The 26567-nt window shown below is 45.6% G+C and overlaps 1 protein-coding gene across 4 annotated transcripts in view; it reads right to left on the bottom strand.

The window, feature by feature from the left end:
* The window catches only part of CPQ (carboxypeptidase Q), a 362296-nt gene that overhangs the window by 29552 nt on the left and 306177 nt on the right, over positions 1–26567 (bottom strand). The window contains exons 9-10 of one of the 4 annotated variants that reach the window (XM_019550886.1): positions 1661–1735; positions 818–1030 (exon numbers count right to left, since the gene is read on the bottom strand). In XM_019550886.1, the coding sequence (XP_019406431.1) occupies positions 954–1030; positions 1661–1735 (152 nt within the window). In that variant the 3' untranslated portion in view covers positions 818–953. Of the gene's footprint in view, positions 1–817; positions 1031–1660; positions 1736–26567 lie in introns of those variants that run through there. The other 3 variants (XM_019550895.1, XM_019550904.1, XM_019550861.1) reach the window with 3 other exon arrangements.

Genomic DNA, 26567 nt, shown 5'->3' with positions numbered 1-26567 from the left:
CTTGCAGCTATTGAGTCAGTTGTCTCTCTACCTTGTAGTAGTTTTGTCTAGCCCATATTTCTCTAATTTCTTTATAAGAAGGTCATATGGAACTTTGTCAAAAGCCTTGCTGAAATCCAGATGTGCTATATCCACTGCATTGCCTTCATACACCTAGCTAGTTTGTTCAGTAAAGGAGATCAAGTTTGTTTGGCACAATTTGTTCTCTGTCACTTTTCTTATCTCAATAAGTGAGTAGAATTTGGTAGCCAGATTTTTCATATTAGTTTAAAGTTTTGACTTGTGATCTACTTTTAAGTGGGCCAAAGATAGAGACCCATTTTGGAATTTGTGACACTATGAGCTCTGGAAGACAAGAAAGCATAAAGTTTGGATGCCCTGCTAAAGGTTTGCTAATATTACCACCTGTACTGAGAGAATTAAATTGGAGCCTCATTGCGCAAAGAACTGTACAAACACAGAGGCATAACAGGGGAAGCTTTGGTGCACAGGGTAGTACTGTCTGTGTTGTGCGGTCAGCTGTGGTGGGGATCACTTCCCCCTCACATTTACACTAGTGGCTAAACCACCCCAACGTAGACAGCATGGGGTCACGTGGAATTGTTTTTAAAGTGAAGGCAACGTTCAAACAACCTGCCAGTTTTTATGAATTTGTGAATGTTACAGAATAATGTTATATTGTGTGCAGGCCCATCCTACATTCAAAGAGAAAAATGCAGACAGACAGTATTAGGAACAGCTTTGGAGCTCAACTTGAATAGAATAAAACACTCTATAGCTTAAGGGAAGTAAATGAACAGCACAAATAAACAACTTTGCCCTCCCCTACTTACCTCTTTGCATCTCTCTCCACTGTTCCCTTCTCTCTGCCAACAATGCCAATCTCAAACAGCCACTTGTCTCCTTCTTCTACAAACACTTTTGTGTTTTTTTCTATACTGCTTTTTACTGGGTTAATCTGAAAAACTGCTACGTTCTTCTCCTTCTAACCCTGAATAACACTTATTTCCACTGTGATGTGTCCAAAATACTTGTCCAGTGGCAGCATAGATTTAAAGCAGTTGAAAAAAAACCTGGTTTCACTTATTAATAACATACTTTGATTATGTAGCATGACAGCAAGTTGTGCAATTCATATTTTTTATAACTACATTATTGGATTTCTGTTAATCTCTGTCCCGTCTCAGTCCAAGCCAATGTTTGTAAAACATGTTTATGTCTTTCCTTGTATTGGATCTAGGATTACAAAAGAAAAGATGATTAAAAATTAATTTATGAACTAAGTAATTTTTTTCACAGCGTATCTTTGGGGCAGGGTATCAGGGTATCTATAACCAGCAAGGCAGACTTTTCATTACTCAATAATAGCTATGTGGTGCTTTCCAGTTTTCTAAACTTTATGAACTTTGATGGAGACACTAAGGGGATTTCACTCTACTTGGTAACCCAGCCACTGAATTTTCTGGTAGAAGATGGCTTCCCAGCCCACAATGCTTTAAGGAATGCTTACTTGTGCAGGCTGTGGTGTTACTTAGGTGGCAGGGGAGTTTTATTTCCATAGCAGCTTCCAAAGAACAATGCAAATATTCTTACTAGCATTTCACATTTTTCCAAAATTTGTTTACAAAATCTATTATTTTTCTTATTTTTTTAAACTAACCCTGAATGACTGTCCCATTCTTAAAACAGTTTTTCCTTCCTTGAATGTGAAGCTGAAGATGGCAAGTCCCCAGTGCTGGAAGAGAAATGTTGACAAGGAAAATTATTTAAATTAGAAAGGGGAAAGAATGGGGCAATCTCTACAATGTCCATTTTTTAGAAATACATTCTAACTAGATGATCAGTTACAACAATGACAGTTTCTCTCACAAGTTGCAGAAGGGCAAATCGGTGTCACTATGCCCACAAGGGGAATGAAAACAGCACCTTTCCAACTGGACAAAGAAAGTTTGTGGCAGATAGCCAGTCAAGTCATATTTGCTGTCGTGAATGATAGACAAGATAGGCAGCTAACCCTGCCTCCACATTCCCTCCCAGTCCTCTGTTTCTCCATGCCACGTGCTGCTGAAAAATTCCTAAGTGGGTTCCCTTAGGCCCATACTAAGGCCTTTTCTAATATGCTAATTGCAGCGTAAATAGGAAGAGTGCACATGCACTTGATATAAGGCACCATAAGGGAATGAACCACAAAAATATTCCATGTGTAATACAGAACGTTTTCGTGACTCATTTGTGTGGTACCTGAAATTTAATGTGTTGCTGGTCCACAACAATCAGCTAATTGTCATCCTAGAAAGAGGCTGGGCAGAGAGAACCAAAGGGATTTTATACCTTGTACTGAATGATCCACCAAACCAAGGATCATGATCCTCGGCTCCCCCCTACACTAGCAAGTAGGGCATGATTTGGATCTGACCCTCAGTCTCCAAGCTGTGTGTCCTGCCAGGCACAAGTGGCCTGTGTCCTAATTATACTTTGCTGAATCATTTAGTAAATCCTCTGAATTTACCAATATAGTGGGTACCTCTGAAATGAAGAGTATCTGGACAACATACTTGTTTTAAATGACCCTACTCTGCCATCCTTGGAAGTTCACATTACAATACTTGTTTAGACAAGGTTTCAATGAATAAGGTGGGGAAAGAATCTTGGTAAAAAATTCTGTTCCAGAAACCACTAATATCATGTGATGCTTCTCCAATTGCTGTATTCCCAGCACTGCCAGGGATGGTATCAGATTGCCATTTATCCGTAATACATTTGTCTCACTTTCTTCAAACAATATTCCTAGATCAAATTCCCCGTTTTTCACTATTTTCTATAAATGGCTAGGCAGTTCCATCGGCTGCAAACAACCTGTGTTAGAAGACATTCTGTATAACAGTTTATTCACACAAGAAAGCTGCACCAGTTTAACTTAAATAGATTTTAAAAAAGATTTAGTTAACTGGTGCAAACAGTCTGATTCCATCCTCAGGGTGCCCTTTTCCAGTCTTGGTTTAGGGGAGAAAACTAAATGAGTGCAAGTTAGTATGTATATAAAATCAGTTTAAAACTATCTAGTACACATTTTTGGTAGAGAGGTCTAATAATATAGACATCTGAATTTGGCAGCCAGCAGAACTATTCTAGCTATGTGGGTTCAATAACTCTGTCTGGTTTGATTACCTGCCAACTACAAGTTTAGTAAGAAAGAATATTCTCAGAAAAAACTGGAACTCTACTGAACTTACCTGGCTTTGAGTTTTTGCACAAATATCAAACTCATGTTATAGAATTTGCTAAATTCTGTACATTTTAAGTCATTTCCCTATGCATATATATTAACTCAAACATGTGGAACTTCATAATTTCACCAAAGATCTAGGGAAAATGCTGTATTTTCAACTGAATCTTGCTTTGAGAAGTTTGGAGGTGCTACAAACCTGCAATTCAAAGGAAAAATTGTGGTGGGGGAGGGAGGTGAAAAAAATATAGCTATATTGGGCATGTCTAAACTAGATGCTTTACTGTACCATAGACTAATTGACTGCACAGTAAAGTGTCGCTATCTACATATGCACACACTTACTGCGCAGTCAATTAGTCTACTCTGTGATTAATTTCCTGAAGGTAGCAAATTAACTGAACAGTAGTTACTACTACTACAGTAGTAGCTACTACCACACTTATAGATGCCAACCCGGAGCAAATTTGCTCCCAGCCAGCCCCACCACCAGGGGGCCACCCTTCAGCTGGCTCCTGGACCACAGGGACTTCTCCAGCCCTGGGGCTGGGGTGGCTCTTTGCCTTACCCAGCCTACCCATAAAAATGCTGTGGTGATCCCAGGGCCTTGGGCCACCGGCAGCCAGCCTCTGGCCACCAGATCCTTCACCAGTGGCCCCAGGTCAGCTGCAGCAGCCTGCCTAGACCCCAGCATTAGTTTCAGGCCCACTGCTGGCCTGTCTAATAGATTCATAGATGGAACCTTAGCAGATCACCAAGTCTGACCCCCTGCCCTGGGCAGGAAAGAGCGCTGGGGTCAGAAGACCCCAGCTAGGTGCATGTCAAGCCTCCTCTTAAAGACCCCCAAGATAGGGGACAGCATCACCTCCCTTGGAAGCCCATTCCAGATTCTTGCAACCCTTACCAGAAAGAAATTCTTCCTAATGTTTAACTTAAATCTGTTCTCCATCAGACTGTGGCTGTTGTTCCTAGTTACTCCAAGGGGTGCCCTGGTAAACAGGGCATGTCCTATTTCATGTTGTCCTCCCATGATGAATTTGTAGGCAGCCACAAGATCATCTCTCAGCTTTCTCTTGCAGAGGCTGTGGAGATCTAGGCCCCCCAATCTCTCATCATAGAGTTTTGCCTGCAGTCCCCTAACCATACGAGTGGCCCTTCTCTGAATCCTCTCGAGGTTGTCCACATCCCTCTTGAAGTGTGGCACCCAAAACTGGACACACTACTACAACTGCAGCCTGACCAATGCCACATAAAGGGGAAGTATCACTTCCTTGGACCTGTTTGTCATGCACCTGCTAATGCAAGAAAGAGTGTGGTTAGCTTTACAGATCATTTCATCACATTGATGACTCACATTCATCTTGGGGTCAACAATGACTCTAAGATCCCTTTCTGCTGCCGTGCTGCTGAGAAGGTACTCCCCCAGCCTGTAAGAGTGCTGGTGATTCCTTCTTTCTAGGTGCAGCACCTTGCATTTGTCCTTATTGAAGTGCATCCTATTGTGTTGCGTCCATTTTTGCAACCTGTCCAGATCCACCTGGATTTGTTCCCTACCCTCTGGTGTGTTAACTTTACCGCATAATTTGGTATCATCTGTGAATTTGGAAAGGGTGCATGCCATGCACTAGCCTGGCCCCTGTGCTGGGTGCTGTAGGCACCTGCCCAGGCCTGCCAGCACCCAGACTGTTGCATGCAGTCCATGAGGGCCATCAAAGAAGCCACACTGGTATCATCCCTGATGGCACACAGTGCCTTCCAGGGGCAGAATTAGTCCCAGGAGGAGACCACAGACCTCATGGTGCGCTGGGGTGAGGCTGAGGTCCTGAACCAATTTGTTTGGAGCCAGCAGTCCAACACCCACATCTATGAGGGCCTGTCAGGCTGCATGGAGAAGCGTGGGCATGACTGGTCAGCACACCAGTGCCATATAAAGGTCAAGGCCCTGTGGGCACAGTGGGTCAGTGTCACTGACCATAATCACTGGTTGGGGGCTTGCTAGAAGGCCATGCCCTTTATGCGGCAGCTGGAACACATCCTCATGCCCCAGAAGTCTGGCTGGATCCATACCATGAATTCTAGCACGACCAGCCTGCCCAAGCCTCTGCTGTGGCCTAGCAGCTGCAACAAGGTGTCAGCCAGAGAGGGCCCCTTGGAGTGCCAGGAGCCCATCCCACCATGGTTCCTTCCCCCAGCATCATCCAGCGGTTCTGGCAGTGGAGGCTAGTACCTGTCCTATCAACTATGGGTGCACAGCCCTGCCTAGGACAGCCTGGCCATGGAATCGCCTGCCCTCAGCAGCTCCAGGTCCTCCCTACATCTCAAGACACTACTGGCAGGGACAGACTTGGGCCACTGGGCATTCCTGCCATGACCACCTGGTAAGCCCCACACTGGGGGAAGGGCCCTCCCCACTTCTGCCCCTGCCTTTGCTCCTGCCTGGCCCAGCCAAGCTGAACCTGTGCCCTGGAGTCCCCCCACTCTTCCCCTCTCCCCACAGCATGCAGGGAAGTGGGAGGGAGTGCAAACTTTATTAAGCAGCCTGTGCCCCCTCAGCTAGGCAGGCACAGACCTCCCACATGCAGAAAAATACATCAGTGCTGGTGGCAATGTCATCCTTGGCTGCAGGAGGCAGAGGCATGTAGCATAGGCACAGGTACCCCTCCAAGCAGTGGTGAATGTTGTGGGGCAGTGCAGGTTTGCCTATTGCACCATTGAAGCTCTGGGTCCTACACCAGTTTCTCAGGGGTGCTTGGGGCACCATGGAAATCATCATCAGCAGGGCATAGTGAGTTGGGCACCCCTTGGTCCCTCCAGGATGCTAGCAGCTGGGTGCATGCTCAGGGTACAGGGCTGGCATGGGGTGAGGCTGGCCTCAGGGTTCCCCTCCAAAGAGGCCCACTGCGGAGAGGGCATAGGTGCCAGCAGCTCTGAGTCCCAGTCAGCTGTGAGCTCCTTGCCACTCAATCCCGTGAGCCATGGGCCTGGCAGCAGAAGAGATGGTCTGGCCTACAGAAGGAAAATGTCCCAGGCTGGGGAGGGGACAGGAAAGGCAGACTGTCTGTGGCAAGCACCCAGCGGCTCATCTGCCCCTGTGGAGCAAGCGGGGATGAGAGACTCAGCTGGTAGGCACCTGCCTGGCTGACTTAGCATGGTCCCTAGGCACCTGTGGGCACACGACCCCTGATCTGAGGCCGGGCAGTGCACAGCCCCCCTGGTATTGTACATGTTATCTCAGAAATGTTGCCAACTTTCACAAACAGCCTCCTTCTCTTGGCTCTGCAGCTCCAGCAGCTGCACGTGGGGGAGAGCCACCAGCTGCATGTGGGGATGTGCCATCAGGGTCAGCACCAGTCTCGGCAAGGGCCTTCTGTATGTAGCAGACCTGGCAGCAGCAGACCAAGGACTGGACCCAGCTGCTGGACCACCTGGTCACTATGGCAGAGGAGCGGCTGGAGAACTCATAGTAAATTACTGTGGACTAAACCCATACAGCACTAATTGCACTTGTATACATGTCCACTATGTCCCACTTTACTGGAAGTACCTTAAACCAAAGCTCTGAGACTTGTTAATGAGCTACATAATTCTGATCTTTTTTTAACTAATCTGTAACCACATAGTACTGCACCAGTCCTGACGTTCTGTCTAAGCAGAAAGCACACTCACCTAAGAAGGAAGGAAAAAGTTTTTTTTCCTGATACCTAGTGGGCATGTCTACACGAGACATTTACAGTGGAGTAGATTAATTATGTCTGCATTAAATGTTGCACATCTACATGCACATCCCTATTAGGCTAGAGTAAATTAATAAACTCCACAGGATCGGACTTGTACTTACAGTAAATACAAGTACTACACTGCTGTGGAGTGAAAAACTCCACAGCAGTGCATATGTAGACGGTGCCCAAGGCGGCTGGAGCATGAGGGTGCTTCAGTGTAGGGGCTGCCTGCTGGCTCACCCCACACTGGAGCACCTTCATGCCCCACCCAGCCAGCCCCTCTGCAGCATGTTGAGTCAGGCTCAACTCCTGCTAGCCGGGGCTGTTCTGACCAGGCTTAACATGCTGTGGTCCTAAATGCATGTTCATACAGTGTGCCTGAGAGCAATAAACTCCAGCGTGATATGTGCAGGAGTTTATTGTTTTGCAATAATTGCACAGGTAGACATGCCCAGCAAATAATATTAAAGGGACATTCTCAGGCTATTAAAGTTAAAGCCAATGGAGATAAAAATGAACAGACCCATTTGTACAAAACTCAACAAAGTAAACCCTTAGGAATGTTCTCCTTGAAAATGCACTTTTTAAGCTTAGAAAAAAACTGGAAAGCTTCATAAATTGCACTAAATTTCATAGATTCCATAGACATTACAGCTGGAAGGGAACTCAGAAGATCATTGAGTCCAGCCCTGTGCCCCAAGGGCAGGAGGTCAGCTAGGGTCAAAGGATCCCAGCAAGATAAGCATCTAAATGCATCTTAAAGGAGTCCAGAGTAGGTGCTTGCACCATTTCTGGAGGGAGTCTATTACAGGCCTTGGGGACTCAGAGAGTAAAGAAGTTTTTGCTTATGTCCAGCCTAAAATGGTCTTGGAGGAGTTTGTGACTGTTGGACCTTGTCATTGCTTGGGATGCTCTGGTGAACAGGCATTTCCCCAGATCCTGATGCACACCCCTGATGTACTTATAGGCTGCCAACAGGTCCCCCCTGAGCCTGCACTTTTCCAGGCTGAAGAGTCCCATGGCTCTCAGTCTCTCTTCATAAGGCCTATTTTCTTGTCCTCTGATTATGCACGTGGCTCTCCTTTGGACTCTCTCAAGCTTCTCCACATCCTTCTTGAATTGTGGTGCCCAGAATTGGCTGCAGTACTCCAGCTGCGGCCTCACCAAGGCAGTGGGAGGATGACATCCTGAGATTTACTTGAGAAGCATCTATGGTTGCAAGCCAGAGTTTGGCTTGATCTACCGGCTGCAACATCACATTGGTGGCTCACGTTCATCTTGTGGTCAGTCATGACACCTGAGTCTCTTTTGGCCATGATGCTAGTGAGAGTAGCACTGGCAAACCTATAAGCATGCTGCGGGTTTTTTTCCCCAAGGTGGAGTACCTTGCATTTGTCTGTATTGAATGGCATCAGGTTTGTATCTGCCCACTTTTTAAGTCTATTCAAGTCAGCCTGGACCACCAGCCTATCCTCAGGTGTGGACGCTTTACCCCAAAGTTTAGTATCATTGACAAACTTAGCCAGTTCACTTCTGACACCAGTATCCACATTGTTGATAAAGATGTTAAAGAGAACAGGTACAAGGACAGAGCCTTGGGGGACACCAAACACCATGATGATTCACCTCTGCCGTCCATTGCTCTCTGGGTCCAGCCTCAGAGCCAATTCCCCAGCCATTGAACTGTGGTGTAGCAGAGGCCACAGTTGCCCAATTTTTCCATGAGGAGAACATGGGATGCCAGATCAAAGGCTTTTTAAAAGTCCAGATATATGATGTCAATCTCTTCTCCCTTGTTCAGGTGATATGTCACCTGGTTATTGTTAGACCCTGACTCCATGTGGTGCCCAATGTCTAGGGAGACGATGACCCAGTTGCTCAGAAAGCAAACACCAGCACACATTGCTTGCAACAGCTTTATTCAAAATGGAGACAGCTTTGGACTAGCTCCCAAAGAAACTGGGGAGCCGCAGTGAACTTTAGTTTTTTTCCATACTTATTCACTCATTAACATTTACTCCACCTTTGTCCCTCCTTTGTTCCACCCTTAGTTCTTCCCATTTTAAGCTCTGGCTCTGTTTACTGTTTGTTTCATTAGCATGGAATTGCCTATGTATTTAACTTATTTACATGGGGTTTTTTGCTATGAGTGCATGTCTAAGACCTTGACTCCACTTCTTCAGTCACTGAGCGGACTTTGACCAAAACCTGGAAGCTTCTGCAGGCCTCTTCACCAATCACCACTCACCTTTTTGCATATGTTTATCTCAGGTTCTGTTACCAGTTACATGTTGTCTTTTACATTTGAGTCTGTTTTTCAGTCCCGTGTTGTACCATCTCCACATTCCTAAGACTTCACCTCATTCACAGCACACAGACTGACAAAGACACACTTGCTTCTTTTTCAGAAAAATGGTTCACACAGTTAAGATGGTTTCATAGCATAAGCAAATGGCTGGCTTAGCATAAGCATTCATAACCAAAATCTGATATATAAGAGCTATATAACTTACAACACTGTTATATTGTTAAGAAAATGCTTGCTTATTACCTTTAATATATTATTCTGCCTTGTGGTCAGCAGCTTTGCTGAGCCACAGATTAAAGCTTTTATTCAGCTGCAAATCCAGTGCTCCCCAAGATACAAATATTGTCACCCTAATAGTATGCTGGCTGTCCCTCAGTATGTTGCCATCAGCCATCTTGTCAAGAATAGTCTCTTTGATATTTTTTTTCAGAATCTTTCCAGGGATTGAGGTCAGGCTGGTTGGCCTGTGGTTCCCAGGATCAACTCCTCTCTCCTCCTTTCTTGAAGATCGGCACCACATTGGCCTTCTTCCAATATTCAGGTACTTCACCCAGGTGCCAGGAGTTTTCAAATATCTTTGCCAGTGGTTGGGCCATGACTCCTGCCAGATCCTTAAATACTCTGGGGTGCAATTTGTCAGGACCAGCTGATATGAAGGTGTTCAGCCTCTCCATGTTCCTTCACAAGGTCTACACTGATGCTGGGTATAAATTCACCCTCACCCTGGCTATCATGCTAGGCAGGGTGGTCCCTTTGGGTTGATGAAAAACCAACACAAAGTACCCGTTAAACAGGTTGGCTTTTTCCTGGGTTTTGGTTGTCAGGTATAGTTACTAGCATTACTGGAAAAGGAAGATAAAGGGAAGTCTCTTGCTCAAAACACAAGCAACTGCTTACAAAGAGAAAAGGGAAAAATATGCTTAAAAAACTGAAAAATGTACTTGCGTGGGCTTTCTTTTAAATTCTTGTTTTTTGTTTGAAATCTCTTGGTTTAATCAGGATTCTGTAGCCATATCTAAGAGAAACAAAGCCAGAAGTAACTTGAAGACAGAGTGAGTGGAGAGTTGTCTCTGCAGGACTGTACGCTGCTATAGATAGCTTTTTGGACAGATTCCAGCCAGGCATGTTTGGTCACACCAGCAGAGCTGACCACTTCTACTTTTGCCGCTGGCTTTGGCTAAGGACTCACTGTTCAGGGTCCTTGCCTCCACTGAAGCAGAGCTAGTAGATAACACCATGAGGCCACACAGGACTTTTTAGAAATGCAAAATGAGTAAACAGAGTTAAACAAATAAACTGCCACATAGCTCTTTGCTGGCTTCATGCAGCTCTTTGCAGACTTCATCTGCTGGTCACTTCTTATCTTTCAGAGGCTTTGAAGAACCTGCATGGAGAAACCTTGCCCTCAGCCCCTCCTGGAGGATGCTTGACCCCTGGCAACCCCAGGCTCCAGGCACCCTTGCTCCCTGCTGGTGCAGCAACCCCTGAGGCTGCTTTCAGTGCCCCTGCTGGTCCACAAAGCTGGCTCTTCCTCATGTGCCACACCTGGGTTAACTCCCTTGCTGGGAGGCTCACTGCAACCCTGGACTTGGATCCTCAGCCTTCGGTGAGCCCTTCCAGGTCTGGGGTGGGTATGGGGAAGTGCTCCCAGGCTGTGGGGCTGTTCAGGCTTCCCCACACCCATAGTAACAGGGCCCACATCAGCTATCGTGATGTAATTGTTCCCTTGGATGTTTCTATAGGGATCCCAGCTAGCTAAATCACCCTGGATGAAACAGGATTAAAGCTACACTTGTTGCTAAATGTGTATAATTGTTACACCTGTCAACATGCAAAAAATAAACAACTTTAACAATACAGTGATGGACAACATTCCCAGGATTGCTAGCTTTTCTATTTCCAAATGATTTCTTTCATTTCAGAAATGGCAAAGTACTGGCTTCTCTTCACTGTCTGCTTCTTCAGCCAAATTTTGGTACAACCAGTTCAGGCTCCCTCTAGCATACCTCAAGAATAAGAAAAGTCTAAGTCACTTCTGCAACATTACCAGAATGAAATCCATTCTCTGAGGAAAGGATCTTGAGTTTCTTATGACTGCTCTTTGTTGTTGTTGCAGAAGTGCAAAAACTTTAAACTCTGCTTACCAGCACCCAATCTTAACTTTCCCAGTTACAGATTATTCAGATGGTAATGGCCTGGATTCTTGCAAATAGTCCAGCTTTGTAGTGTATTACTATTATTTAATGAGTTCACATTGACTTCCAGTAAAGTCATGTATTGATTTTGAAGGTCTCTCTATTAACTAACGTTAAGAGACTTTCAAAGGACTTGCTACATCATGGTACTCTGATTTTCTCCTATTTATATTCCAAATCATCTTTTAAGATGCAAATTGACTGGCTATTTTATTGGCCCTGAATTTAAAAAATGTCACAGTTGGAGCCAGCACTTTTTTGTAATGACATACCTCTCATTTAAATTTATCATTGTAAAAAATTCTATAGGCATCAGTGGAATTGCACCTACCTTCACTCATTCATTTTTTTGCTATCTTCATCACTTCCTTCAACCACCAAAACCTTTTCCTTCATGATTTTTTTCTACAGATTAAACTGCAAAAGAATATGCTGCCAATTTTAGTGTTAATTTGTATTTTACAGAAAGTTAAGATTTTTGTATAAAACAATTTATCACAGACAAGGCAAATTTGGTATTTTAAAGATCTTCTCTACAAGCAGAGAAATACATACGCTTTGTAAGGCTTCTACAGAAGAATTTTACTGAGCTATTCAAAGCAAATAATACAGGCATATGACAACTGGAAAGCATTGTCTATATATTCTTGCTGCAGCAGCTTTTCACTACATATATTATTCACAGGCTGCTGTAGTGATTTCATAAAGTTAGTAGTCTTTACAAGGGATAAATGGTGGGAAAATACTTGCATAGTTTTCTTTAATTTTGAGTGTTATTGCATATTGCATAAAAAAAATCATCAAAATTTGGATTCATAGCATCCTCTCTCTCTTGAAGGCAAATTAAAGACCAAATTTTTGGTGCCTGAAATTTCTGGCGAGGCACATTAGGCAGCAGTTTGATTCCACTGCTATATTCCAACCTACATGTCAATGGGTGCAGCTACATGACTTGCATAACCAAGTACTAAATGACCAAATACTAAATGACTGCAAAGTAGGCCTGTATGAAGTTTCTAGTATTTGCTTTAGATTCAGCCAATTCAGGAGTGTAGCAGGGCACTAAGGTGCCTGCTGCTTGGAAAGCCGGAGTAGTGGCTCAGGTGCTGGTTGCTAGGGGGCAACCGGAGGGAGTTAAGGACACACACCTGTTTAGTCAGCTGAGTGGAAGTGGCAGGGCCTATAAGGATGCTGCAGGTTTTTCCTCCCAAGGTGGAGAACCTTGCTTTTTTTGAGTGTTAAACACCATCAGGTTTTCATCCACCCATTTGCTGAGCCTGTCCAGGTCAGCCTGGATCACCCGCCTGTCTTCTGGCGTGGATGCTTTGCCCCAAAGTGTGGTGTCATCGGCAAACTTGGCCAGTCTGCTTCTGACTCCAATGTCCACTTCATTAACGAAGATGTTGAACAATATGGGTCCAAGAACAGAGCCTTGGGGGACCCCACTGGTCACAGGACACCATGATGAGTGACTTCCATCAATTACTACCATCTGGGTCCGACCATGGAGCCAATTTCCCAGCCAGTAGATCGTGGTGGAGCCAAGGCCACAATTGGCCAGTTTCACCAAGAGGTGATCATGGGATACCAGATCAAAGGCTTTTTTTGAAGTCAAGATATATAACAACAATGTCTTCTCCCTTGTCCAGGTGACAGGTCACCTGGTCGTAGAAGGAAATGAGATTGGTCAAGTAAGACCTCCCCACAACAAACTCGTGCTGGCTATCCCTTAGGATGTTGGAGTTGGCCAGTCCATTAAGGATAGCCTCTTTTAATAAACTTCTCAAAGATCTTCCCTGGGATAGAAGTCAGGCTGATGGGCCTATAGTTAGCCGGATCCACTTTCCTCCCTTTCTTCAAGATCGGCACCACATTGGCCTTCTTCCAGTCTTCGGGCACTACACCAGAGAGCCAGGAGTTTTCAAATATCCGTGCTAGAGGCTGGGCTATGATGCTCACTAGCTCCTTGAGTACCCTGGGGTGCAGATTGTCAGGGCCGGTTGACTTGAAGGTATCCAGCTTCTCAAATGCTGACCTTGTGAAGGAACATCTTATGAAGGTCAGGGAATCTCCCCCACCCGGACCTCCCTGTCCTGTAGTGGGCATGGGCATCCCATGGGACTGATGAAAGACTGATGCAAAGTACCCATTTAATAGATTGGCTTTTTCCTGGGCACCAGTTGTCAGTTGCCCCATCTGGTTCAGCAGGGGTCCAATATTGCCCTTGCTTCTCCAGCTTCCCACATGTCTGAAAAAGGACTTTTTATTGTCCTTGATGCTCACAGCTAGTTGGAATTCAGTTCCAGCCTTGGCTTTCCTGGTTTGCTCCCTGCAGGACTGGACCAGTGCAGAATAATCCTCCTTGGAGGTGAATCCCATCCTCCATCCTCTGTAGGCTTTTCTTTTTAGCCTCAGGAGGTCTGCTAGGTCCCTGGAGAGCCAGGGGGGCTGCTGTGCCTGCTTGCTGCCTTTCCTCCAAGACTTAGCTTGTGCATTGAGGATCATTCCCTTGAGGAGCAACCAGTCTTCCTGAATTCCCCTCTCTCTGGGGTCATAGTCCCTTGGGGCCTCACTGACAAGCCTCCTGAGCTTGTCAAAGTTGGCTTTTCTGAAGTCAAGAACTTCCATGTTGCTGACTGACTTGCCAGCTTTAGGGTGGATGGTGAAGGTGATCAGCTTGTGGTCGCTGTCACCCAGCTTCCCACTGATCACTAGGTCGCCGATTTGGCCAGTAGGTCTGTAGCCAGTACCAAGTCAAGCAGAGCTTTGCCTCTCATTGGCCCATAAACTTCTTGAGTCAGGTAGAGGTCATCCATGCATGAGAGGAAGCTTTGCGACCGCTTGGATTCTGCTGAGTGATTCTCCCATGAGATGTCTGGGTAATTGAAGTCATCTATGACAACCATGGTCCTGGAGCATGGGGCCTCAGCCAGTTCCTGGGCAAACTCCTGGTCAAGCTCTGGACTTTGGGTGGGAGGTCTGTAGTAGACTCCCACCATTGTGTCCCCTGTGCCATGTTCCCCATGGATTTTAACCCAGAGGGTCACCAGTCATCCACCCTGGTTGCCTATATCAGCTTGCAGGGACACGTAGCTTTCCTTAACATAGACAGCTACACCCCCGCCCCTTTTATCTACATGATCCCTCCTGTACAGGGTATAACCATCTATACCCGAGGTCCAGTCATGGGTGGAGTCCCACCAGGTCTCCGTTATGCCTATGACATCATAATTATTTGCATTGAGTAGGAGGATGAGCTCCTGCTGCTTATTCCCCAAGCTCCTGGCATTTGTGTACAGGCAGGCAAGTGTCCCCTTGGGGGGCTCTTGCCTTGCCCAAAGATTGTACCAGGGCTGGGGCAAGGGAGGGCTCCCTTAAGTGCCTTGGCCCACTGGCTTTGCAAGGGTTGCTCAGCAGGCCAGCAGTGGCAGTAGTTCCCCCATCCCCCAATGGGCTTGGTTTAAAGCTTGGTGGAGCAGGTCAGCTAGTCTGGCTGAGAACAGCCTCCTCCCCAGGGGAGAGAGGTGGAAGCCATCTCTTCCCAGCAGCTCACTGGCTCTCTCGCCAAAGAGCGGGCTGTGGTCATGGAAGCCGAAGCCTTTCCAATGACACCAGCACTGCAGTCTTTGGCTGACTACATGGATCCTCCTCAGTCCATAGCCTGAGACTGGGAGGATCGACAAGAACACCACCTGTGCCCCCAGACCCTCTATCCCCGCTCCCAAATCCCTGTAGCACCTCATGACCTGGCTGGGAGCACTCTGAGCCATGTTATTGGTTCCCACATAAATAAGGAGCATAGGATAGTGGTCTGTGGGCTGGAGGAGCTTGGGGATCTTCTCCACAATGTCCTGGATGGGGGCCCCCGGGAAGCAGCATCCGGACTAAGGGGTCAGGGTGGCAGATTGTCCCCTCAGGATGGAGTCTCCCACAAGAAACACCTTACATTTTTTCTTGGGGAGAGTGGGGACGGTAGCTGCAGTTGAGCCTGTATTGCCTGTGGGAGCTGGCAACTCAGCAGGCTCTGCTGGAGCAGTAAGAGGTGTGTACCTGTTGCTAAGCTCCAGCGGGGCAGGGGCCTTGGTGCAGAGGGCCTTGAGTCCTTGACCACCTTGATCCATGCCCTTGACTGTACAGAGTGGGAGGTCCTGGAGCCCTCCTTTGTCCTGGAGGAAGACGGTGGTCTACCCACCGGCTCCCAGGGGAGAAGGGCCTGGCAGTAGGAGTCAATCTCCTACTCACAGTCCCTGATAGCATGCAGTCTCTGGACTGTGGCTTGGAGCTCCTCCAGCTGATGTGCCAGAGACCCCAAAAGGGAGCAGACCCCACACAGGAAGGTGGCCATGCTCCTAGGACCCAGAGCCTGAAAAAGGGACAGGCAGCCCGTGCAGCCAGAGGCTCCGTCTGTGTGGCGCCTGGAACCATGGGCTCCGTCTGGGTGGCGGTCTCCGAGGTGCCTGGGAGGGGGGGCTTTAGAGCCCTTGGGGTGTGGTGCGTGCCCATCCATGTCATGCCTCTGGTAGGCTGGCTATGGCTGGGACTGTCTACCTTGTGGGGGTTCACAGACAGGGTTTGGGCCCACTTGCACCCCCTCCTGCGTGAACTCCATGCTAACTCATGTGCCAGCAGACAAGTGCATCTGTTTGCACAGCCTGTTCGCATGGCTCCCTGTGGGGTTGGGTGAAGTAGGGGCCTGGGTGGGGTTTGACCCGGCCTGGCTCCACGCAGCCGCCTCCTTCCCTCTCAGTGCTGGGGGTCAGTGGGGGGGCTCCGGGGCTGCTGGGGGGTGTCTAGGGTGCTTCAGGGGAGTGGGAGCGCAGCGGGCTTTCACCCATGCATCTCCCGCTGCTCCAGAGCCTAACCAGAGCTGCTTTTTGCTGTTGGCGGGCCCTTTTAAACTGTGCGCATGCGCTTATAATCAAAGCTTCATGCAAGTCTTTTTGTTTGTTTGTTTGTTTTTTCAGGGTTCCGGTTCACTCCAATTTTCCTTTGAGCAACCCCAAAAATGGTAACAAACTTATTAGGAACTACTAATATTTATCGAGTGCAGGGATGAACAGAATGGAAAACGCCAAGTTATGCACCGCTTCCATCCATTCGTCTCATGTTTACTTGAAATCAGGACATAGCTACCATCAACTTGGCCTATATCTATAAAAAAACCCAAGCAAAATGGCATACCTTTGATTTTAAATGCCCTAGAAAAAATTCATACCTCCATATGTTATAAAGACCTCTTTTTTTTTTTTTTTTGGTTACCAGTTCCTATTATTCTGTGTTTCAATTATCAGCCAGCTCTGATTTAGTCAGATATTTATGGTCCTCTGAATGCTATACATTTTTGTTTGGAAATGTGGGGTATTTTCACACTTACCTATCTGTAATGAATGATATCTTATAGACCTAAGAATAACTTAAGTTAATTCCCAAGGTAAGTTTCATTTTTCTCCTGCCAAAACCATAGGGCAAAAATAAGTTTCAGTTATTTTATTTTGAACACAGTGGTCCCCATTAACAGGTTAGGATTGACTGTCCCATCAATCTTGAGATGTGGAGTCTTTCCCTCTGCTTAGAAAACTGCACTGCACCATTCCCAACACCATGCTGTGGTGGTCTTGGCAAATATTGCCTTTTTAACATCAAAATCTTCTTGATTTAATCAGTGCTGTTATAAATATGCCTATAGGGAGAACAAATTCTCTATGTGCAAGCAAATAAGCAAATTGACTACTACATCTTACGAATATTTGAACTGCGAATATCAGTATTAATTATGACAGTTTGAAGCAGTCTTCCAATGAAACACTTTTGAAAGCATAATTGAAGGAGATGAGCCATGTTAAAAGTACACTTTTCAGTTTCACCTTAAAGTATAAAGAAGAACAATTTCTAAAACCAATTTTCAACATGATTTCCTTAGGTAAAGAGATGCAATTAATATCATATATTGTATCTAAAGCCAAGGACTGGCATATCAAAAGGTAAGCGGTGGAAGTATTGGAGAGTTTGAAATGCTGAAAAGTTTGAAAGTTATCAGGAAATAGACTTCTTTCAATTGCTGGCATTGTTTCAGACTTTAGCATTAATTTTAGACCCTGAAAACCAAGTTTTCATTAACTGTGCCAAGTTAGAAAGTTGGAATTAAAGCAAATCAATTGTAATAGAAAGTGCCTATTGCGGGAAAAGCAATACAGGTCACAACAGAACCTACAGAAATACAAACACAGGAAAATCATTTAACCTTTAACCCGTCTTCATTTAGGGCCAGTTAGGACAATTTAGCTAATGGGTGGACAGGAATGACTGGAACTGTTTCATGGGTCATTCCATGATGACCCATGTCTCATGGAGAGGCATGGTTCAGTTTAGGTCCCAGCCCAGGGGTTCACAGGAGCCAGGTAATCCCCAGTGCCCCATGCTGGGACCTGCACTGACCCATGTCTCCACATGAGACACAGGTCAGTGCAAAACCCAGGTCGGGCAGAAAGGAACATGGGAATCCTCTGGGCAAAGGGAACACATTGCCTGTTGTCCCACGTTGGGCCTTGTATGACACCCAATAAAGCAGATCAGCTGTGGCAGGACATATCCCAGCACAGCTGATCCTTTTCAGTTTGGTGACATGTTTCTACCCATAAAAGGTACCAGCTGGTCCCCTTTTGAAACATTCCTCTTTGAAAAGGGCTTCAAGTGTTCGTGTGTGCACACCCTACTTTGTGTTACTACAGTATCATCTAGATGTAATGGTTACAGCTAACTGCTAATAGTGGCTCATACGCAGCCGCTCCCCCTTCCCTTTTAAATCAGTTGATAGGTATGCTTGTCCTGCTGGAGGGATGAGACTTAACTTTATTGGCCAACGTTTCCCTGACCAGTGTGGGCATAAGGAAAGAACAGGTGGAATGCTTGACTTGAAGTGCAGCATGGTATCACGGACAATGACTGAAACCTATTTTTGTTCACAGAACTTTCCCCTTCACTCTGGAACCGTTTAGTTCCCACAATAATAGGAACCTATGATCAAATACTTTTGGAAAAAGCAAAGGCTTACATTTTATGAAACCTTTTTAATGCATATTTTCATTACGCCAATACTCATCCTTGAAAAGAGCCTAAAGAGATTGGAGGAGTTCCATCACTGGAATTTTTAAAGATCAGATTGATTAGATAAGTTAGCTGAGACAGTTAGGCAGGGATGATTTGTGCACTGAGCAAGGGGTAGAACTAGATGTTTGCTTGAACTCCCTTTTAGTCAAATTTTTCTGTTATTGGGGGGGGAAGGGAAGAGAGAGAAATAGAATTAATGTAGAATTTCCTCCCTCTCTCGATCAAATTCCACAACAAGTTAACAAGCTGTGTAGGGTTTTCATCCCAAACTATGAATCAAGTGCAGTATCAGTCCAAGTCTGAGGTACAAGTCAGGGGGCATGATAGAATCATGATTAAAGCAAGCTGCTAGTCATGCTGGGAGGTCCAAGCCAGGGACAGGAATATATGGGAACAGGCAGGGTAGGAGCAGAGCAAGCCAGGATGGGAACAGGCAGGCATGGCAGCAGGAGTGGAGACGGGCAGATACTAGGCAGGAATCCAGGTAGGAGTGAGGTACAGATTTAGGCTAGACGATGTATAGGCAGGAACTAGGCAGGGGAAAGGCATAGGTGTAGGCTAGGCAAAGGAACAGGCGGGAATCTTTGCAAGGATTAAGGCACAGGCTCAGGCTAGACACAGTTCAGATGGGATCAAGACAGGAGCAAGCAGACAGCCAGGCTATCAGGGATCCCAGCACACCAGGAAGTTCAGCCCGGTGGTCTATTTGCTCAGACAGCAAGTTACAGCCTGTTTGGGACTTACAAGGACTGAATAGGTGCAGCCCTCCTGAAGGCCCTGCAGATGACTCAACCAGGCTCTGATTCCCTCCAGCTGGAGTCGGGAGCTGGATTGGCCCCAGCTAGGCCTAAAGTCATTCTACCTTTTAGGTTTCAATACACAAATTCTGGAGAGTGGGTATGCATAAGTGGGTTGCCAAGACCACACAGCAAGATGGTAAAAGAGCAGGAATTAGAACTCAGACCTCTAGACCAAGCCTGGTTGGTTGGTTGGTTGGTTTTTTAAAGGATTTTACAAAAAAGGAAACTTAAGGAAACTTTTACAACACAGTAGTGAATTTAAAGTTTGCTAGAATGTTGGTGATTAATGACAACGCCCATCATTGTGCACTGCTCATGAGACCAGAGGATTTCCTTTTTAATTTATGTTTAAAGTGATCTGTCTGCTCATAGTGTATATAACACTAAAAACTACCTTTCCACATCTGTAAATTTTTTAAAGACAAATTGCTGCTGTCAGTTTGGCTAATGCTTATCTGGATTTAACATCTCTGAGGACTATTTCACATACTTTAGGACACTGCCACTTTGATTCTGGACCTGTATATGATTTATTCATTACTATACTTATTAGAACTTTATTGACTAAAATATATTTATGCCTATGAAAACTGTACCAACATCTTTGATCACCTGTTGTGTTCATATCCCCAACAACCTCATTATATTTGCAAAGGTACCTCTAGCACAGGGAGAGAAATCAGGAATAGCAAAGGTAGTTTCAGGTCTCAATAGAGCTATATGACCTGTTTGGCTGCATGTAGGAATTCACAAATAGTACTTAACTGTTGCTTACTACTATGTACAAGATGATGCAATAAGCTTCAGTCTATTTTAGGGGGCAGTAATATAAACATTATGTACAATTCTGCATCTAGAATGGCTGTGGAAAAATACATGCGTCTTCCATTATTATTTATAATGTTGTAATATATGAGGAATAAGTTTTAATAGACCAATAAGTTTAAAGGACAAATACTTAATTTTTACCCCACAACTGCAGTTTAACACCTTTTATGGTTTAAAATCTCAGGACTGTTTTAATCAATATAATCACTGAACTTTCCTTTTGAGTTGAAACTTTGTGAGACAGGGGAAGAACAACAAAACTTCTTTATAAAATTACACTTTTGAACCAGCATTAGCTTTTCTCTTTGATATATCATATTGAGAGTAACTATACTCTTGTGACTGATAGAAGTTCAAAACAAGCAAACAAGGTGAACCCAAGTTAAAAAAAAATTGAATTTGCTACTTTTAAGTATGAACAATAAAATAGGAATTTTCTATAGCCCTATCACTGCTATTAGTGGGATCTTCATGCCAAAAGTATAGATCAGTGCTTTTCAACCTTTTTTGGACTCAAGACACCCCTTATCAGGCTTGAGGCAGCCTTTGGAAAATGCCAGCTCTCTTCACTCATTTTGTATTCAATACTACAGCAATGTTTTTGTTGCAAAGAAGTCAAAGATGACAACAGATCAGAATTTGTTTAACATTGGGGGATTCTGATTTGAAATCATTGGGTTTATCTTGTGAATCATGTTTGCATACATAATAGTGCTATCTATCACTGTGTGGCACCTTGCAGCATCTCTGAAAGGATCTCAAGGCACCCCAGGGTGATGCAACATCTTGGTTGAGAATCACTGGTATAGATAATCCTGTGTGAGTAACAGCTGGAACAGTAAGTTTTCCAAAGGTAAATACACTTTGTATCTTTTATGTTTTGAATATTTGCATGAGTGAAATCACAGATTCAAAGGCATTCCCAAGATTGTGAGTCTACAGAAATCTTCAGATTTAGCAAGATGCTTGTAACAGTCACATCTCATTTTCTATAAACACTGAAAGACTACAGTTGACCTTACCATCTCAGAGCTGATTTTGCAATTTCTATTTAGAAAGCAGAATCATAGAATCTTAGAAAATGAAGGTTGGAAAGGAATGTCAGGAGGTCATCTAGTCCAGCTCCCTGCTCAAAGCAGGATCATCCCGAACCAGATCATCCCAGCCAAAGCTTTGTCCACCTGGGTCTTAAAAACCTCGAAGGATAGAGATTCCACCACCTTTTGGGTTAAGCTGTTCCATTATTTTACTACTCTCCTAGTGAGAAAAGTCTTCCTAATATCTAACCTAAACTTCCTTTGCTTCAACTTGAGACCATTGCTTCTTCCCCCTCAGTCTTCTATTCTCTAGACTAAATAAGCCCAGTTCCCTCACCCTGTCCTTTATAAGTCATGTTCCCCAGCCCCCTCACCATTTTTGTTGCCCTCCACTGGACTCTCTCCAGTTTGTCCACATCCTTTCCATAGTGGGGGGCCCAAAACTGAACAGACTACTCCAGATGTGGCCTCACCAGTGCTGAATAGAGGGGAATAGTCGCTTCCCTTTACCTACTGACAAAATGCAGCTCAGTATGCTGTTAGCCTTTTTGGCAACAAGGGCACACTGCTGGCTCATATTCAGCTTATAGTCCACTGTAACCCTCAGGACTTTTTCTGCAGAGCTTCTGCACAGCCAGTGGGCTCCCCAGCCTGTACTGGTGCATGGGATTGTTCTGTCCTAGGTGCAGGACTTTGCACTTGTCTTTGTTGAACCTCAGCAGATTCGTTTTGGCCAAATCCCCCAATTTGTCTAGGTCACTATGAATCCTAGCCCTAGCCTCCAGCATATCTACTACTCCCCCCAGCTTGGTTGTCATCTGCAAACTTGCTGAGGCTGCACTCCATACCATCTTTCAGGTTGTTGATGAAGACAGAACAAAACCAGCCCCAGGACTAACCCCTGGGGCACTCCACTTGATTCTGGGTGCCAACTAGAAATTAAGTCATTGATTACTACCCTCTGAGCCCGATGCTCTAACCAGTTTTCTGTCCACCTTCTATCCATCCAATTCATTCATCCAGCCTATACTTCCATAGCTAGCTTGCAAGAATGTTGTGGGAGACCATATCAAAAGCCTTGCTAAAATCAATGTATACCACATCCACTGGTCTCCCTGCATCTACAAAGTCAGCCATTTCTTCATAAAAGGCAATCAGGTTGTGCATGTCTTGGCCTTGGTGAATTTATGCTGAGAGTTCCTAATCACCTTCTTCACCTCCCAGTGGTTTGAGATGGATTTCTTGAGGATCTGCTCCATGATTGTTCCAGGGATTGAGGTGAGGCTGACTGGCCTGTAGTTCCCCGGATCCTCCTTTTTCCCTTTTCTTAAATATGGGCACTATGTTTGGCTTTTTTCAATCATCCGGGACTTCTTTGAAAACTCATGGCAATCAGAAGATGATGTTAATGGCTCTGCAATCATATCAGAAGTGTTGACATAAAAGTGAATTAGGCTAGGGACAGACATTCAAAAAGCCTGAGCCTGAATTTATTCGATCTTTGCAGCTTAGTCTAACCTGCAGAGATTTGCAAGTGGATTTTCACTTTTGATTCAGAAAATGCAGGCATGTGCCTGCAGTGATTTCATAGATTTCATAGATATCAGGGCTGGAAGGGACCTCGGGAGATCATCGAGTACAGCCCCCTGCCCAAAGGGCAGGAAGTCAGCTGGGGTCATAGGATCCCAGCAAGATAAGCATCCAATTTACTCTTGAAGGTGTTCAGTGTAGGTGCTTGAACCACCTCTGCTGGCAGACTGTTCCATGCAAGCCTATGGGGCCTTTCAGGCACCAGGTCAACCCCAGGCAAGTCAATGGGGCCTTGCAGCCACCAGGTCAACCCCAGGCAAGCGAATGGGGCTCAGTCTAGAAGGTGGGGGCACTAGAGTAAGCCCTCCCTTCCATTCCACTATGCTGAGCTGAGGGTGGGGCATGGCATGCCTCAGCAGGACACTATGATTAGGGAGGGGTTTAAACCCCCACCCTGGCCTTCACAGTCCCCAGCTGGGGGAGGGGGAAGCAGCCCTTCCCAGGCTTAACTGGCAGGAGTGCTGCCAGTACCAGGCTCCTGGCTAGCACTCTGAGGCAAAGTGAGATGAAGGAGGGCTGCTTGTGTGCAGTGCATGCATCTGTTGATGATATTGAGCTTTTCAATCTCCCTCTCCCTGCTTCATACTATCTGCAGCAAACTGACAGCACTTACCAGTTCCATGCATTGCAAACCGAGTCATTTTTCACACCTCTCTCTGTTTCCTCTTGAACACCATCAGATGATGGCTTTTGAAGTAAGCCAACAGCCAGCAGGGAGCTTATCAGAACACAAAGCTTATCAGCCCACTAAGAAAACACAAGCCTCTCATTAGTTCAAGCTTTTCTTAACCAGCTTTTTCCCAGGTATTTGTAAGGAAAAATGGGGGAACATTAAGAGCTGACCTGCTGATTAATTCTAAAAATCCCTAAGCAGACAATATTCTGTCTTTTTCCCAGTGAAATTGGAGATGCATACAGACACCTCTCAGTATTAGCTAGCAAGAGGGTGGCATGATCATGATGAAATACTGGCTGGGGTCTGTGCTGTGGGAGAGGGAAGGGAGATCCCTGCTTGAGCAGTGAGTGGAAAGAGGGTGGTGGGGCAGGGGAAAGCCAGGGAGATGCTGCTGTGCCTGCAATCTCCACTTCCTTTTCAGCCAGCCAGAGGTACAGCTAGGAAGAAGAGGGGTGGGGCTAGCCCTACTCTCTGGAACAGACAGCCCAGTCCAGGGCTGAAAAGCATGCTGAGATGCTGTGGGACTCTGATTTAACTTACACCAGGAAGGGGCCTGGGACACAAGTTCCATAAACTGGTTTGACCCAAATCAGTTGAGTCGGACACTACAGTCAACCAGGTTCATCTTAAACCAGTTTTGGCCATTTTGAAACTGGTTTATGTGCACTGAACTTATGTTCTGTTATAGGTTTAAATCAGTTTCTGATCACTTAAATCAGTTTATGTGTAATGCCTGTCCCTAGCCTTAAAGACAAACTTCAGAATTCCAGATCTTTTCTATAATTTTACAAAGGGGAAAACCCCCACATTTTTTAAACATTATATGAAGGCTTCACTACCCATAAATCTCTGTATTTCAGAAAGTTAGATGTAAAAAGGTGTACAAGATGCTTCTCTGATTTGCTTCTTATTATTTTACCCCACCCCCAAAAGGTTGCGCATGAAGTCCAAAACACCCCTTTTTCATGAAATTTACATATTTAGAAAGTCAGCAGAGAAAGAGATATCAATAAGGGCAGAATGTTTCGGATAAATTTGGTGGTAGTAACAGATACCATAGAAAAGTAGGGTTGGAAGGGAACTTCAGAGGTCATTTAGTCCAACCCCCCTGCCTAAAGCAGGATTATTCCTACCCAAACCATCCTATCCATATCCATTATCTAACCTTTTAGCAAAACTATATAGTCAACCCTGGTGCAACCACAAGACATAACACCCTAACCTGCCACATGTAAGCAGGGAGATGATTACATAAACATTAGGGCTGGCAGGGACCTTGGAACATCATTGAGTCCAGCCCCCTGCCTGAGGGGCAGGAAGTCAGCTGGGGTCATAAGATCCCAGCAAGATAAGCATCCAAATTTCTCTTGAAGGCATTCAATGTAGGTGCTTGAACCACCTCTGGTGGTAGGCTATTCCAGACCTTGGCAGCTGGAAATTCAGCAAAGAAATTCTTCCTTATGTGCAGAATGAAACAGTCCTGGAGAAGTTTATAACCGATTGACCTTGTCATCCCTTGGGGCGCTCTGGTGAACAATTGTTCCCCCAGATTCTGGTGAACAACCCTGATAAGTTTATAGGTGGCCATCAGATTACCCGAGTCTGCGCTTTTCCAGGCTAAAGAGTCCCATAGCTCTCAGCCTGCCATCATAAGGTCTGTTTTCCACCTGCCATCATAAGGTCTGACCTCTGATCATGTGTGTGGCTCTTCTCTGGATTCTCTCAAGCTTCTCCACATCCTTTTTGAATTGTGGAGCCCAAAACTGGACACAGTACTCCAGCTGCGTCCTCACCAAGGCCAAGTACAAGGGGAGAATGACGTCTCAGGATTTGCTTGAGAAGCATCTATGGATGCATGCCAATGTTTTGCTCACTTTACTAGCCGCAGCATCACATTGAAGGCTCATGTTCATCTTGTGGTCAATCATGGCCCCCAAGTCCCTTTCATCTGTAGTGCCAACCAGAGTAGCTCTGCTGAGCCTATAAGGATGCTGCAGGCTTTTACTCCCAAGGTGGAGAACCTTGCATTTTTCAGTGTGAAACACCATCAGGTTCTCATCCGCCCATTTGCTGAGCCTGTCCAGGTCAGCCTGGATTGCCCTCCTGTCTTCTGGTGTGGATGCTTTGCCCCAAAGTTTGGTGTCATCGGCGAACTTGGCCAGTCCCATTCTGACTCCAATGTCTACATCATCAATGAAGATGTTGAACAATATGGGTCCAAGGACAGAGCCTTGAGGGACCCCACTCGTCACAGCACACCATAACGATTGACTTCAGTCAACCACCACCTTTTGGGTCTGACCACGGAGCCAAGTCCCCAGCCAGTGGATCGTGGTGGACCCAAGGCCAGGACAACTGGCCAGGTTTACCAAGAGGTGATCATGGGATACCAGATTGAAGGCTTTTTGAAGTCAAGATATATGATATCAATCTCCTCTCCCTTGTCCAGGTGATAGGTCACCTGGTCATAAAAGGAAGTGAGATTGGTCTAGATGATCTGCTCAGGTCCCTTCCGACCCTACAAACTATGAAACTATGAAACTATGGTCAAGCAAGACCTACCCACAATAAACCCATGCCGACTATCCCTCAGGATGTTGCCATCAGCCAGTCTGTTAAGAATGGCCTCTTTAATAATCTTTTCTAAGACCTTCCCCGGTATAGAGGTCAGGCTGATGGACCTGTAGTTAGCTGGATCCACTTTCCTCCCTTTCTTGAAGATAGACACCACATTGGCCTTCTTCCAATCTTCAGGCACTTCATCAGTGCACTAGGAGTTCTCAAAGATCCATGCCAGGGGCTGAGCCATGATGCTTGCCAGCTCCTTGAGTACCCTGGGGTGTAGATTGTCAAGGCCAGCTGACTTGAAGTTGTCCAGACTCTCGAGGTGTCCCTTCATGAGGCCAACATTGATGGAGGGCAGGGAATCTCCCTCACTCAGGCCTTTTTGTCCTATGAGACTGATGAAATGGCCAGGGGCGTCCTGTGGGACTGATTTCATAGATTTCATAGACATTAGAGCTGGAAGGGACCTCGGGAGATCATCGAGTCCAGCCCCCTGCCCAAAGGGCAGGAAGTCAG

This window comes from Crocodylus porosus, unplaced genomic scaffold (assembly GCF_001723895.1).
Source record: "Crocodylus porosus isolate Cpor-Errol unplaced genomic scaffold, CroPor_comp1, whole genome shotgun sequence".
NCBI classification, from domain to species: Eukaryota; Metazoa; Chordata; order Crocodylia; family Crocodylidae; genus Crocodylus; species Crocodylus porosus.
This window is presented reverse-complemented; position numbering and strand designations above follow the sequence as displayed.